Below are 15,027 nucleotides of genomic sequence, written 5' to 3'. Positions count from 1 at the left end.
TTGACGAAGCACAGCCAAGCTATGGAATCCCACGACCCCCAGAATTTAACACAATCATTATCCTTCACAGTCGAACCGCCGGAGCCAATGCAAGTGCTTATAACTCTGCTATGGCTCCGGGGGAATCGCAGTCCAGAGTTACAGTTCTGGTTAGAAACCCCAGATGGTTATGCCTGGCTACAGACTGAAGGAGTGGAAGATTGGCTGGAGATACAGGGCGGGCAAGACTGGCTGAAGACCTCGGGCGGGCGATCCTGGCTGCACACCTGCCGCGGGGAAAACTGGCTGCAGACCTGCGTCGGGCGCGGTTGGCTGCAGACTGAGGGTGGGAGAGACTGGCTGCAGACAGTGCAGGGGGTCAAATGGTTGGGTTCCTCGGCCGGGAAAGACTGGATGATCACCGTGTATGGGTTTACCGAGCTAGAGACCCTGTGGCGTGCCTGGCTGGAGATTGAGGGCGGGGAAGGCTGGCTGCAGACTCCCCGTGGGGATACATGGCTGGCGAACTCGGCCGGGAACCACTGGCTGCAGACCTCGGACGGGGGAGAATGGCTGGAGACCCTGGGTGGGACGGACTGGCTGCGGACCCTGGGTGGAACGGACTGGCTACGGACCCCGGGTGGAACGGACTGGCTGCACAGGGGAGAATGGCTGCAGACTCCGGACGGGGCAGAATGGCTACAGACCCCGGGTGGGACAAGCTGGCTACAGACCCTGGGTGGGACGGACTGGCTGCAGACCTCGGCTGGGTCCGACTGGCTGCGGACTTCAGGTGCGACTGACTGGCTGCAGACCCCAGGTGGACAACGTTGGCTGTGCATAAAGAAAGCTCGAGGCTGGCTGGAGTTCCGGTCCTGGCGACGGTGGCCGCAAATGCCGCCATCCCGTCTGCCATTGATACCCTCCATTCCACCACCAGTAGCCCCTCCGGCACTGACACCCGTTTTACAACCTCCGCTCTCTTTGTCATGCTTGATGCCACCCGTTCAGTCATCCTCGTTGCCGACTGCGGATGAGGAGTACTTGCAGAGTCCGGATGGCAAAACCTGGCTGCAGACCATGGGAGGGATGGAGTGGCTGCAGACCCTGGGCTCACGAGACTGGCTGCAGACCCGGGGCGGCAGAGACTGGCTGCAGTTCTGGAGTGGGAGACAATGGCTGCAGAACGAGAGTGGGAGTGACTGGCTGCAGAGTCCGGACGGGAAGAACTGGCTGCAGACCCAGGGCGGGAGCGACTGGCTGCCGACCGAAGGCGGGCGAAACTGGCTGAAGTCCGAAGGTGAGAGAGACTGGTTGCAGACTCTGAGCGGGAGATACTGGCTGCAGACCCAGGGCGGGAGAGATTGGCTGCAGACCCAGAGCGGCAGAGATTGGCTGCAGACCCAGGGCGGGAGGGACTGGCTGCAGACCCCACATGGTCAAGCATGGCGGTTGACGACTGTCTGGGTGACTATGGAAGACTTCTCGAGCACCTTGGAAGCAATCAGAGAATACAAAGTTTTCCTAGAATTGCCTTCACAGCCAATTTTTCAAGCCATCCAGCAGTTCAGGAGTTTGCCGGATTTCTTGATATTTCCGGCGTTCCTGGCGTTAAAGCATATGGACTGTTCCACCTCTGCGTTACCACAAGGTCGTTTTTCACCAGACCTGGAGGTCATCCATGCTATAATAGCCTTTTCGAATTTCACGTACGAAGCACGCACACGAAGTCGATCAGCCTCCGACGCCCTCAGTTACGCATGCCAACACTGGGCTATTCATCTCTCGCGAGCTCCGAATCCATGGGACGAGACGCTCACCCACACGTTCATGTCTTTCTGGAATCGACGTCTCCTCTCCTGGTTCGAAAGACAGTGGTGTTTGAAGGATCTGCAGTCTTGCCTTTTCATTTTATCGGATGGCCAGAAACTTGCAAAGGTGCGTTTCCGGTGGTTTCTTAGACTCGCAACCTGACCTGCGTATATAGGAACATCTTCTTCAAGCTCCTGGGTTATCTTAGTGACTTGTTTGCAGCTGTCGGATTTGTGCAATTCGCGTCACAAGTACTGTGATGTCTTACTCTCACATTGTCCAAATGTTTACAGTACCATGTGAAGTAATTATGTTTTTTTCTAGTACCGGCAGATCATACGCTTCCAGGCATCAAAATAATGGTGTTGCTGATGTTTTGCCGTCCCCTCTGACTTGAAAGTTAATCGCCAGTATGAGCAAATATGAATATGCGCCGGCGTGTTGGATCATAAACCAAAACCGCAGAGACACCGTAGCCTTGGTAAAGCAGGCTATTTCGCACGGGACTCGAAACGCGCTCGTATGTGGGGTTGTGGATATGTTCGTTCGCAATTCCAGTCCCAGGGCCACGGCTTTCATCACTTACCACGAGCGTGGACGCGACAACCTAGTCCACCCGTCGAAAGACAGAAGGAAGCTCACCGTGCTACATTATGTGCGAAGAGGAGTCACCCTCAACGTCACCATTCATCGCAGGAGGCACCAGGGCTGGAGGAGTCGAAGGAGGGGCAAGCCAAACAGTGACTAGGCGCACAGAACTGCAAGATGATGCTACAGTGACTAGAAGTTTTGTGCACACTGTATCGGAGGATTTTGGGAGCGTTTTCATTGTGATTTAGTAGGATGTATGCCAGTGGTTACTGGTACGTGTTCTCTTGTATTCAATAGTATTGCATTTTTATGCACTGCTTCGGTAAACTGTAGAACTCATACAAGCATATCCCACGAGTTGCCGCAGCTCGCCACATCGGCCTTTCCCCCAACAGCGACGAGCGCGGCCAATGTCCGAGATCACGCAACACCTACTGCTTCAACACGCCTTCGTAGTTTCTACATGCCTAGCACCGCCGTTCCCCAGGGAGAGAACTCTAAGCATGCAGAACCTATCGAGCACTGCGAAATCTCTCCCGTTCTAGAGGGAGCATCCGTAAGAGCTTGAAAGATTGATCTCACCCGAGATCAGCATCACTTCCTTTTGAAGAGATGGGTAGGGAAGACGGTAATTTTATCATTTCCATCATAACCTGATCATCATCATAGTAATTACCCTATCAATGGTCTTATAATTGAGAATTGTTTGTTGTGTACTGAATTTTTGTGCTTTATTGTACGAACGGCTCTCGAACAGGTAAATGATCAGTCTCCCCTAGCCAGCCCTATATAGACGAAGGAAGATAGTCGTTCCTTCTAATAGTAAATGATGAGCTCGTCTCGTGCAAGTGCAGAATTGATTGTATGTTGCAACGTGTTAGACGCCGTTTGTACCTGTTGTGTCGTGCACCATATCGGTGCCCTTAATTCCGTTCGCTCTCATACCTCACTGCGATCTCGTTTCCTGTACCCCTGCTTGCACGAGAACCGAGAGCACAGAATCCCCTTTCAGGAAGTACATCAAGATCTCCCGATGGCATCCAAAGTCGACCCTCAGAACATCAGAAAGACATTTGGGCGTTTTCGAGTTCTGATCATGGGAAGAGCGAATGCAGGCAAAACAACTATCCTTCAGAAGGTCTGCATCACCACGGAAAATCCAGAGATTTACAACGCCAAAGGACACAAGGTGCGGACTATCTTCCATACCACTGTGCGGGCGTCAAGCACTGATTGTAAGTAGATTGATGCCGCCATCGTGGAAGGCTCGAGAATGGTGTGTGCCCCATCTATCTTATGAGTGTGCATGCGCTGATAGATATTCAGCGTGGAAATCACGATATCACGAACGAGTTGGTGTTCAAAAGCAATCCTGGTTTCGTCTTTCACGATTCGTGTGGTTTCGAAGCGGGCTCTGAAGAAGAATTTAATGACATGAAGAAATTTATCTCCGAACGTGTGAATGCGACGAAATTGGAGGAGCGAATCCATGCTATCTGGTAAATGACCCCTCCTCCCTTTCGCCATTTGTTGATTGCTGTCATACAGGTACTGTATTCCGATGGACGACCATTGTCGAACATTCCAGCGGGCAGAGGAGAAGTTCTTCTCTGAGTGCAATACTGGGAACGGTGAATTTGTGAAACATGTGCCTTGTGGTGCTCGTACTAAATGAACATTCTTCAGTTCCTGTAATCGCGGTATTCACCAAGTTTGAAGCCTTGCGTCCAGTGGCGTTCGGAGAACTCAAGAGGCAACTAATCGGGTTCAATAAGTTGCCGAGAGCGGAGCGCTCGGAAAGAATTGCCCAGCGTGTTGAAGAGTTGTTCACAAATACATGTGTCTTGGATCGGTTGTATGACACCAGAAACCGTGCCCGTCCTAAGTGCTATGTATGCTTGGAGAGTAAGTGGTTCAGATTGATTTTCTGAGTGTCAAAGCCAACACCTGCTGGCAGGTATGAACCGAGCAGATACAAACTGTGCCATGCTACTAGAATGCACTACTTTTGCACTGGATGATGAAGAATTGCAGTTGTGCTTGGTGTCAACGCAACAGTCAAATCTGGAGCTGTGTATCAAGTGTGCTGTTGAGTGAGTTGCAGACTTTCATGTTCACAGGCTTGTGTTCTAACATCATCTAGAACACTCATTGATCGTGCTCATCAGCAATCCCACCTGCATCCAATTGATCATGAACGTTACCAGATTGAGATTGCTAAGTGGTTTTCATATCTCAGAGTAAGATGATGATTTGGTTCAATATGACCATTCCTTCATGATGGTGCTAACCAATGGTAAATATTGCACTACTGAAACTGTAGATATTCTGATGTCTTGTAGGTGTGCTTTCATCATAGCTGGTAAGATTGTGGTTTACAAAGCCCAATTGACAATACTGATGGTATGCCCCTGTGGGCCTGTTGACAGTTGGTAAGTGGCTTGATGGCTACTCATACTAAACACACTGTGCTAATGATCCCATTACCTTCTTGCTACTGGCCTGTTGACAGACTGTAAGTGCCTTGATGGCTTCTCATCCTGAACCTATACTGATAGTCCTGGTGCCTTGTTGCTGTTGGCTGGTTGACAGTGGGTAGGTGCCTTGGTGGTTTCTCATCCTGAACCCATACTGATGATCCTGATGGCACATCCCTGTGGGCCTGTTGACAGATCGTAAGTACCTTGATGGCTGAACCCACATGCTGATGATCATGATGCTTTGTTACTGTTGGCCTGTTGACAGGGAGTAAGTACCTTGGATTTTTCTTCCTGAGCCTATGCTGATGATTGTGATGCTTTGTTGCTGCTGGCTGATTGACAGGGAGTAAGTGTCTTGACAGTTTCCTAATCCCATGCTGAAGATCATGATGCCTTGTTGCTGCTGGCCTGTTGACAGGAGGTAAGTGGTTGGCAGTTCCTCATCCTGAGCCCATGCTGATGATCCCAATGCCTTGTCACTGCTGGCCTCTTGATAGGATGTAAGTGCCTTGATGGTTCCTCATCCTGAGCCTCTACTGATAATTTTGTTGCTGCTGGCCTCTTGACAGGGAGTAAGTGCCTCAATAATTTCTTGCCCTGATCCACTGACGTGCTGATGATCCTGATGCCTTGTTGCTGCTGGCATCTTGACAGACAGTAAGTACCTCAATGGTTATTGATCCTGAATGCACTGTGCTGATAATCTCAATGCCTTGTTGCTCCTGCCTCTTGACAGAAGGTCAGTGGCTTGATGGTTTCTCATACAGAGCCCATGTTGATGATTCCAATGCTCTGACCTCTTGATAGTATGTAAGTACCTTGATGATATCTCATTCTGAACCCATGCTAATGGTTATGATGTCTTTCTGCTGGCCTCTTGACAGTGGGTAAGTGCCTTGATGGTTTCTCATACTGACCCACTGACATGTTGATGATCTTCCTGCCTTGTTACTGCTGGCCTCATGACAGACAGTATGTGCATTGACAGTTATTTATCATGCTGATGATCCCAATGCTTCATTGCTGCTGGCCTTTTGACAGAAGGTGCATGCCTTGATAGCTCCTCATCTTGAGTGCATGCTAATGATCATGATGCCTTGTTGCTGTGGGCCTTTCAATAGGGAGTAAGTGTCTTGATGGCCTCTCAAGCTGATTCCATACTGACATGTACTGCTGGTTCTGTGACAGACTGTAAGTCTCTTGCTTTTGTTTTGCATTAAAATGATGCTGATATAATTACTCCAACTAACTTTTGAATTGACATAGCCTGCTAATGTATGTCTGCTGTCAACATCGAGTTCTTGTCACTTACATAATGTATAGTTTGTTGAGTATCTACCTTTTATAGCTTCTTTTCTGTTGCCTCACCTTGCACCATCTCATGCATGATGCTTTGTACAGAATGTGAGCCATTTGACACCCTCATAGTAATGTGTCAATTCTAATTGGCACTTTCTATCTAGCCTGTGAGTATATTTCCAGATATTCTAGTAATATCATCATTCCCTTGTATTCATTGTGTGTTAACAGGCGGTATGAGCTATATGATGCTTTCTATCTTGATATAGACACTCCACTGATATGCAATTTTGTTGGTCTTCCATAGCTTGTATGTCTGTTGATTGCATATATTTGACTGTTGTATGGTGTACTAATCTGGTTCTTACTCCCTAATAGTTTGTAAGTCATTCAGCCACAGTGATCACTATCTCGTGGTTGATCATCAGAATTATTAACCAAATAGAATGTAAGTCTCTGTTGATAAATTTCAAGAATGCTACCATTTTGACATTACTTTGTAATAGGAGGCGAGCACTCTTGTTTGAATTGGTTCTGATAGTAACACCTACCACCTATCTCAACAACTAGATCGATGCCCGGAAAGATATCCTTTTGTCTCTCCTTCAGCATTTGGTGGGTACGGTTCCCCGCATTGATCCTTGCCATTTTTAAGAGTCTGCAATACTACTAGGCTGGAAAGGGTACATGGTTTTCTACTCCGCGTGGAATCATTCAGACGGGCATTGGTTAGTTTTGGCCGCATGACCAACTATGTTTCAATAACAAGAAGCAGCTACCATTATCGTGCTCGAATACTCCGCCTTACTACGGCATGACGAGGAACTAGAGTTTATCAAGTCTGGCGTAGACTATTACATGAATTCTTCTACAGCTGTCGCTGTGGAGGAAGTCGCGACGGAAATTGCTGATGGAGGCTACAAGAAAGAGGAGTTGAGGAAGAAGATTCTTGAGTTCATCCTTGAAAATCGCCTGTGTATGTCCCTCGTCTTGTTTTGAACCCGAAGTTCGATGTTTACCAGCAGTGCAGCAAATGACTTGATCGCAAGGAATTAAGCGATGCTCGAGCCACGTTTCCTGCTTTTTGATGCTTTCCCCATGCTATGTGCTCGTGTTGTATATGATACTGAGCACGCCAGCTTCAACTGCTGAGTGGTGCTGTGTTCTGCTTTCAAGGTTTTGATGCTCCTTCTCATACTTTGTACTATACCAAGTACTCCGGCTTTAACTACCGAGCACTGTAGACTGTACTGCTATTGGGTTTCAACACCCTTCTTTCAGGCCTCGTTATGTCATTTTCTGTGTTGTACAACATACTCGCACTCGTCAAGTGATCACCGCTCATTCTTACTTTCAGGAATGACCCTACTGTGGACTTCAGCGTATGTTCAGTACTCTTCAACGCTTAAGCGGACCGGCCTGACGGTGTACACGACTGACAACACTGGCGATGTCGTCAGGGCATACAGTATCGGATTATCGTTTCACAGTTGAACATAATTTTATTGAATCGACAAGAATAAACAAGAGGACGAACTGCACAGCAAGCCAAACCGACAAGGAATGAAGCGTAGGAAGTGGTGTGGGCACGACATAGGTAGCACATAGGTAAGTTGATAGCTGAGGAGTTGGATGGGGAAAACGCAGGCAATAGAGGTGAGATGAACATGACAATCGATTGTGCTCATGACAAGGGACGCACCATTATATATCCTTGGACCGTTCAGCTCAGCCTCTATCGAATAATTGGTGCTGCAAATCCTTCGCGACAACCCCAGTGAGTTTATGGTGATCTGTGTTCGGGTGCGGGTCATTGGGCCAGGGCAGACGGCAGTATCTCCAACGGAGGACAATACATTCAATCTGGCTGGCAGGGTAGGTGCCTCGGCGGCTGGAGTTGCATAGCAGGTGTGGTCGGCCTTCAGTATGTTGATTAGCAATGCTCAGTAGAGTGCAGACTGAGAGTATTAGTGCAGTCGCTGCTCATAGGATCAAGGAACAGACGTACCTTCAGAGCAAACATTGTGCACGATCAGTGGTGCGAGAATGGTAACAACTAACAACGGACCTACCAATAGTTGTGGCTTTGCTCAAGTTTGCTGAACGCTATGTAGAACACATTGAGAACACATGGTACGTCTTCGAGTACCAAGGGAAAAGTGGTGTACAGTACTGTGATGCCGCAATTGTGTCAGGGTTATAGTCTTATAGATCTGAATGCAAGATTGACAAGATTGGTCTCGTCATCGGACTTGGGAGAGCACAGGCATTGAGATGTACCACATACACATGTTGCTTTGTTGAGCTCCTTATGTGACAATCAAGGTTTGTATTCTGGTCTAGTTCTCTTCTTGAGTTTCAACATCTTGTCGTGGAGTCGCAAGAAGACTTGCTTAACATCGTGCTTACTTGTTCCATGAAGTACCTCTCGTGATCTTTACCAGGCAACTCGCTGAGGTAATTGAGCACTATGGTGCAATTTCAAATATGAGTCTATCCTGTTCTCACAGACATAGATGCATGCCATCGCGGAGTGTGTATGCCGACAGGGTATGGGATAAGATACATGATGGAATAGATTACAACAGGGGCAAAACATAGCGAACTAAATATCAAACTATATGCCTATGTGAATAAATACGATTTGTTGTTCCAGTGGAATCTTCTTGCGCAATTTCTTCACAGCCTTGTGCAACGCTACGGCAGCACGCTTGCAGTCCAATCTCCCTGTATCATCAACCATGTTCTTGTAAAACGCAGAAACAATCTGGTATGCGGCATCATCATCGACAGACCACATAGAACCTACCACACTGCGAAATCCGGAGAATTGCATTGCAGCAGCGAGATGGATAGCTTCATCGGGCCTCGACCAATCACCCACGGTGGTGTGGCAAGCTGATAAGAATGCAAACTCCGGATCCTGCCCGCTAGATCGGATGATGTCCCTGATCGTCAAACGCCCATCGCGCATTGCGAAGGAAGAGCTAAATGGTTGTCGTCGATTTGGAAAGCCATGACAGGCGAGGTGAAGCCATTGGTTATGGCTTAGTGCATCTAATGCTCCTTGGACTGTGGCATCGCTGTCCGCGAGTAATGTAAAGGACAATGTAGGCGCGACACGCTGAGCGACAACGGCTAGCTCAGCAGTGACATGCTGAAGTGGCTTCCCTGCTTTCGGAGTGGCTTGACCAATGGCAATAAAATGCGAATCAGACGCGTCTCGAGAGGCTTGCTGTCTGGCACGAATGAGTGCCGCCAAAGTGGGGGTATAAGTGGAGATATAAATGTCCGACAAATTCTGGTTGTTCTTCTCGTATGGTCCTGCTGCATGTAGAGGAAGCAGCGTGAACTCAGCAGTAGGACACCACCAGATGCGTGAGCCAGGATCAATCAGCTCCCTGAGAACTTGAACTACAGGGCCAACAATATAGTTCCAAAGATTGCGAAGGACGTCGACAATCTGGTATGTTTCAAGCTGATGATCAGAGGAACCGCCATGCTTTGTGAGGGACTGGAACTCAGAGGACCACTCGGAGATATCGGCTTGTTCAACATCAAGTGGAACATGGATGGGATCTTGGGCACTCAGGATGATCAAGACGTCGCAGCTGTACTTGCTTGCATTTACAATGATGACTGGCCCCTCCTCTGCGGCCATCCGGAGATCAGAGAAGAGCGGAGGCAGAAGAAAATGGGGAAAGCCTGCAAGCATGCGAATGCGGGAGATGGCGTCATTCCACTGCATGGCCAGCTGCCGGATTTGCGGGGACTGGTCTCCGGTAGACGCATCTAACGCGTTACGAAGGCTAAAGCTAAGACGGTTGAACTCTTCCGCCAAGACATTGGCGCCGTCACCCTGGGCAGAAAGTTCATCCAGTGGTGTGCGAAAGCGTGCCAACTGGGCCCAAAATACTGCGCGACCTTGCTCCACCAGTTCCACAGCAGTCATCAAAGCACCGTGACGAACACTATACGAGAAAGCATCCATTGCGAGGGATACAGTGTCCTCCCTGACTGCATCAAAATGGTGTGGGGAAAACAACATAATTGTGAGGTGCTGATCGAGGAATTTCAAGGCGGTCTGATAGGCAACCAATGCAGAGCTATGTTTGAATTGCTCAGCGAAAGAGACCCATGATATGGCAGCATGAAGATCTTTGCGAGAGGCTGGATGAGATATTTGGGAGAGTTGTGAATAAAGGCTGAATGACTCGTCCAAGTCTGATGATAGATCTCGCCGATGAAATCTGTCTCGAAGACTGAGGACCAAGTTATTGATAGACGCTGATCGACCAGAATGGCCAAGAGGGCAGAGATTCAACGCAGCTCGATGGAGTTCAATGGACTCATCTATGTCAGACAGATTTCCCCTCCACCTAAATCTGTCTCGAAGGCTAGCGGCAAGCTTATTGAGGGACAAGGATCGATGAGAATGGTCAGGGGGACAGAACATTAGAGCAGCTCGATGAAACTCAATAGCCTCATTAAGGTCGGACAGCACACCCTGCCGCAAAGATCTCTCTTGAAGGCTCGTAGCAAGGTTATTGAGAGACGTGGACCGATCAGAATGGCCAGCAGGACGAAGCCCCAGTGCGGCTCGATGGAGTTCAATGGACTCATCTAGGTCAGACAGGACCTCCCGGTGCTGGAATCTCTCCCGAAGGCTGCTGGCGAGATTGTTGAGACACGAAGATCGATCAGAATGGGCAGGTGGACACTCCTGCAAGGCCGCTCGATAGAGCTTAATGGACTCATCCAGGTCAGGCAGGACGCCACGGTGCATGAATCGGATGTGAAGGCTATTGGCCACGTTGTTGAGAGATGAGGGTCGATCAGAATGGCCAGCAGGACGGAGTTCCAATGGAGCTCGATGGTGCTCAATGGACTCATCTAAGTCGAACGGGATGCCGCGCTGCACGAATATTTCTTGAAGGTCGGCTGCAAGGTTGCTGAGAGACATGGATCGATCAGAATGGCCAGGGGGACGGAGCAGTAGTGCAGCTCGATGGAGCTCGATGGCCTCATCAAGATCTGACGGCATACCCCGTTGCAGGAATCTGTCTCGGAGGCTCGTGGCAAGGTTGTTGAGAGTTGTCGACCGATTCAAATGATCGGGAGGACGGTGCAGCAGCGCAGCTCGATGGAGGACGATAGCCTCATCGAGGTCAGACAAGTTGCCCCGATGTTGGAATCTGTCGTGAAGGCTGATGGCAAGATTACTGAGAGATGAAGAATGGTGAAAATGACCAGGGAGAATGAACACCAGTGCAGCTCGATGGAGCTCGATTGCGTCATCCAGGTCAGTACACCCCGCTGCAGGAATCTCTCTCGAAGGCTTTTAGCAAGGTTGTTGAGAGATGAGGGTCGATCACGATGGCCAAGAGGCCGGAGCTCCAGTGCAGCTCGATGGAGCTCAATGGCCTCATCCAGGTTAGACAACATTCCCTGATGCTGAAATCTGCTTTCAAGGCAGACGGCAATGTTGTTGAGCGATCCGGATCGATGAGGATGGCCAGGGGGACAGAGCAGCAGTGCAGCTCGATGGTGCTCGATGGCATCATCCAAGTCAGACAACCTTCCCAGCTGCTGGAATTGTTCTTCAAGGCACATGGCAAGGTTGTTGAGAGATATGAATCGATCAGAATGGCCAGGGGGACGGAGAAGTAGTGCATCACGATGAAGCTCAATGGCCTCGTTCAGGTCAGACAACGTGCCCTGCTGCTGGAATTTGTCTCCAAGGACGAGGGCAAGGTTGTTGAGAGAAATGGATCGGTCAGGATGTTCAGTGGGACGGAGCGCCAGTGCAGCTCGATGGAGCTCAATGGCATCAGACAGGTCAGACAGGACGCCCCGCTCCTCGAACCTGTATGCAAGGCTGAGAGCAAGGCCGTTGAGAGACAAGGATCGATCAGGATGGCTAGGGGGACAGAGCGCCAGTGCAGCTTGATGGAGCTCGATGGACTCAAACAGGTCAGGTATGTCTCCCTGCTTCCGGAACCTTTCCCGAAGGCTGTTGCCAAGGCCATTGAGAGACATGGGTCGATCAGGATGGCCAGGGAGACAGAGCACCAATGCAGCTCGATGGAGCTCGATGGACTCTGACAGGTCAGATATGTCTCCCCGCTGCCGAAACCTGTCTCGAAGGCTAGTGGCAAGGCTGTTAAGAGATAAGGATCGATCTGAATGGTCAGGGGAACAGAGCGCTAGTGCAGCTCGATGGAGCTCGATGGACTCAGACAGGTCAGACATTTCTCCCTGCTGCTGGAACCTTTGCCGAAGGCTGTTGGCAAGGTTGTTGAGATAAGTTGATCGACGGGAATCGTCGAGGAGACACTCCTGCAAGACCGCTCGACACTGCTCGACATCGTCTGCAATGAGAGGAGCGGAGCGGGTGAATTGAAAGGCAAGCCTGAGCTTGCAACGGACCCAACTCACTGTTAGACACCTTGCCAATGAGCACAAAAATAAATGAAATCAGTGCAAATACACACGGAACAAGTAGAAATTCAACATTTGCAAATTGAAACAGTGGAAAGCTCCGAGGGGGCAAGTCCTGAGGCCTGAGGGAGGAATTAATAGCAAATCCAACACACCCAAAGCTAGCATACCTGCACGTATCCGTTCTTGCTGCCCTTGTACGCCCTCTACGTGACTGCGAGTTCTTATATGCCTGCTATGGCTTTAGGGAGTCTTATGGCTGTTCAGATTGACAACTCTGGTTAAAGACCCTGAGGCCCGGACGGGCGTGACTCTGGCTAAAGACCCTGAAGCCTGGACTGGCGTCCCTGGCTGCAGACCCAAGAAGGGAACGACTGGCTGGGCAAAGCTGGGCAACTTGTCCGAGTCGCAGAGAGGACTGGCTGCAAATCCCATAATTAAGAAGTGACGACTTCCCAACACTGAAAGCGGTGGTAGTTGTAACGTTGGTCAATGGCCTGGGCCGCACAGCTTTAACGTTATGTAACTCATGGAACAGCCTGCAACTTGAGCAGATGGCAAGCAATGCGATATCATGGATCCTTTTAATTTGCCTGGTCATCGGAAGTGGAGGTTCAAATTAAGTATATCCGACACCGCAACTCGGCAGAATTACTCGCTTTTCTGAGTCTTCTCACTTGCTTCTCACAAGGGTCTGCGACTCAGAGTCTCAGATCTCCTTGTCCACCTCCTTGCGAGTGCATCTTATGATAAAACTGCGCGTCTGTGGAATCCTCCCTGTCGGTCCTCCCATCCAGCGTGAAGATTATATGAGGTGCACAGCCTTTTCCATCGATGGACCTGCCAGACGCTGGCCCCGATGACGAAAATGCATACGTGTGGGGTGTCCATGCCATCCTAAAAAACGCGGGCCTTGAAGCTTGAAAACCTACTCCCCGTTCTTGAGTGTAGATCTCATGGCTTTTTTGGTAAAGACGACGCTAATCTACCACTCGCAGGTCGCAGCTGGAAAGTCATTCATGGACGTATGCGACATGTTTCCCAGCCTTTCGATGATTGCTATATCAATATTCTAGGCCGACGCTACACAGTTTGACGATGATCATCTACAGCCAGACTTCCTCGATGACACACGAAATGATGATTATGTGCATCGTCAGCATTTTTTCGATCGGTTTCTGTTCTGATATCTGATAGATCTGATCTCTCAGTCATCTGCAACGCGCGGGATCTATCATCGTTCCTCTGCGCACAGCCATGGCACCTTTTTCGGCGAATCTGCGTGCGCTCTTCGTTTTTTTTCATCACTCTTCTGCCGCCCTTACTCCAACACCTATGGATTAACCGCACTCTAGTAATGCCCAAGGCGATCTGCCTTCTCTCATCGTGGTCGCTGAAGTCGCTAGTACGAGACAAACGGGTGTGTATTTCTTCCTGTGCATTCCAATCACTGTGGTTCAATGATTTCTGTGCAGGCATTGTGTATCGCATCGCGGCGGCGAATCGAAAACTGCAGCAGCGGCAGCAAAGCCAATCGCACGGTTAGCCCAGGCCGAGTCATCGCAATCTCAGCCCACCACTACCTCAACATCCGCGATACCTCCCTGCCAATACTCCAGATACTAATACTACCACGCCGAATCCAGCACGCACGACCCCTCCTGTTTTGGGCTCGTTTCGTGCTTTTTCTCTGCTGTGCATCTCTTCCACGCCCCGATGGTCATTGATACAGATGCAGCATATGGATCACCACTCCATCATTATTTCCAGTTCTTTTTTCTTTTTTGACAAGCCAAGTCGCACAGAACTTCATGAAAATAATTGCGCGCATGTCCGCCGAAGAAGACGAAAGTGTAATTCTCTCTGACTTATGCACGCATGATAGCTGATTCGAGCGCACGCGGTGGGAGCGTCATGGAACATTGCCATTGGGAACGCCAACCGGCGGTACTCAGGACTTGCGGTTGGGCTGAAGGAAAAGTCAGGCCATGCTCGGGGCCTGGGTCAGCAGGGCTAGACACAACTTTCTCTTCTGACTCCGGCGGTGTGTATGTCGGACTGGCTGCATGGGAACATTTTGGTGGTATATTTTGAATTGCTATGAAGCCAATGCACGTCTCGAGCGACAACTGACCATAAAGCTATGACAGTTGTACTTGTGAACCACAATTGTATGATGCGGCTACCATCTGCAGAGCATGTGGACGCGATCGACAGTCTGATTCAGTAGCGCAATGTCGACCGAAAGCCTTTAACTGAGGCGAGCTCTTGACGCACACGAGACTGTCTTTAGCGTTTGGATCACTGAAATGACATATTCGAATTGATGTATTCCATGTGCTTTTACCCTCCAAGAATACATGTAGTGTGGCTCTTCACGATCACTAACTGGTCACTGTAGGTCATCTGTCGACCACTAGGCAAC

General features: G+C 49.6%; 3 protein-coding genes across 3 annotated transcripts; 2 read left to right on the top strand and 1 right to left on the bottom strand.

Moving 5' to 3' along the window:
* Window positions 1–3,415: 3,415 nt before the first annotated feature.
* Window positions 3,416–3,885, top strand: EDB91DRAFT_1052829 (uncharacterized protein; the record flags this gene model as incomplete). The annotated part of the gene is made up of 2 exons (XM_041313700.1): window positions 3,416–3,595; window positions 3,709–3,885. 2 exons carry the CDS (start codon window positions 3,416–3,418, stop codon window positions 3,883–3,885), a joined length of 357 nt encoding a protein of 118 aa, XP_041177448.1.
* EDB91DRAFT_340207 (uncharacterized protein) lies at window positions 3,805–4,806 on the top strand. Its single transcript, XM_041326925.1, has 5 exons — window positions 3,805–4,013; window positions 4,069–4,287; window positions 4,340–4,475; window positions 4,526–4,622; window positions 4,742–4,806. Exons 1-5 carry the CDS (start codon window positions 3,944–3,946, stop codon window positions 4,772–4,774), a joined length of 555 nt encoding a protein of 184 aa, XP_041177447.1. The 5' UTR covers window positions 3,805–3,943; the 3' UTR covers window positions 4,775–4,806.
* A 3,964-nt stretch (window positions 4,807–8,770) lies between these two features.
* EDB91DRAFT_1281575 (TPR-like protein) lies at window positions 8,771–12,696 on the bottom strand. The gene is made up of 3 exons (XM_041324744.1): window positions 12,656–12,696; window positions 11,537–12,598; window positions 8,771–11,477 (listed from the first exon to the last, which is right to left on the bottom strand). The coding sequence occupies exons 1-3, from the start codon at window positions 12,675–12,677 to the stop codon at window positions 8,779–8,781; spliced, it is 3,783 nt and encodes a 1,260-aa protein (XP_041177446.1). The 5' UTR covers window positions 12,678–12,696; the 3' UTR covers window positions 8,771–8,778.
* Window positions 12,697–15,027: the final 2,331 nt, after the last annotated feature.

The sequence above is a fragment of the Suillus paluster genome (genome assembly GCF_016628075.1).
Source record: "Suillus paluster strain FC165 chromosome Unknown EDB91scaffold_24, whole genome shotgun sequence".
NCBI classification, from domain to species: domain Eukaryota; kingdom Fungi; phylum Basidiomycota; class Agaricomycetes; order Boletales; family Suillaceae; genus Suillus; species Suillus paluster.
Note: the sequence above shows the minus strand (reverse complement) of the source record. Positions and strands in the feature narration are given on the sequence as shown.

Bases quoted from the DNA above. Each gene is read 5' to 3' on its own strand.
- EDB91DRAFT_340207 (XM_041326925.1), top strand. From the start codon at position 3,944: ATGGACGACCATTGTCGAACATTCCAGCGGGCAGAGGAGAAGTTCTTC. The intron at 4,476-4,525 runs GTGAGTTGCAGA...AACATCATCTAG, and splicing joins TGTATCAAGTGTGCTGTTGA to AACACTCATTGATCGTGCTC. The intron at 4,623-4,741 runs GTAAGATGATGA...CTTTCATCATAG, and splicing joins AGTGGTTTTCATATCTCAGA to CTGGTAAGATTGTGGTTTAC.
- EDB91DRAFT_1281575 (XM_041324744.1), bottom strand. From the start codon at position 12,677: ATGTTGAATTTCTACTTGTTCC. The intron at 12,599-12,655 runs GTGTGTATTTGC...GGTGTCTAACAG, and splicing joins GTTGAATTTCTACTTGTTCC to TGAGTTGGGTCCGTTGCAAG. The intron at 11,478-11,536 runs GTGATCGACCCT...AGATTCCTGCAG, and splicing joins GCTCCGGCCTCTTGGCCATC to CGGGGTGTACTGACCTGGAT.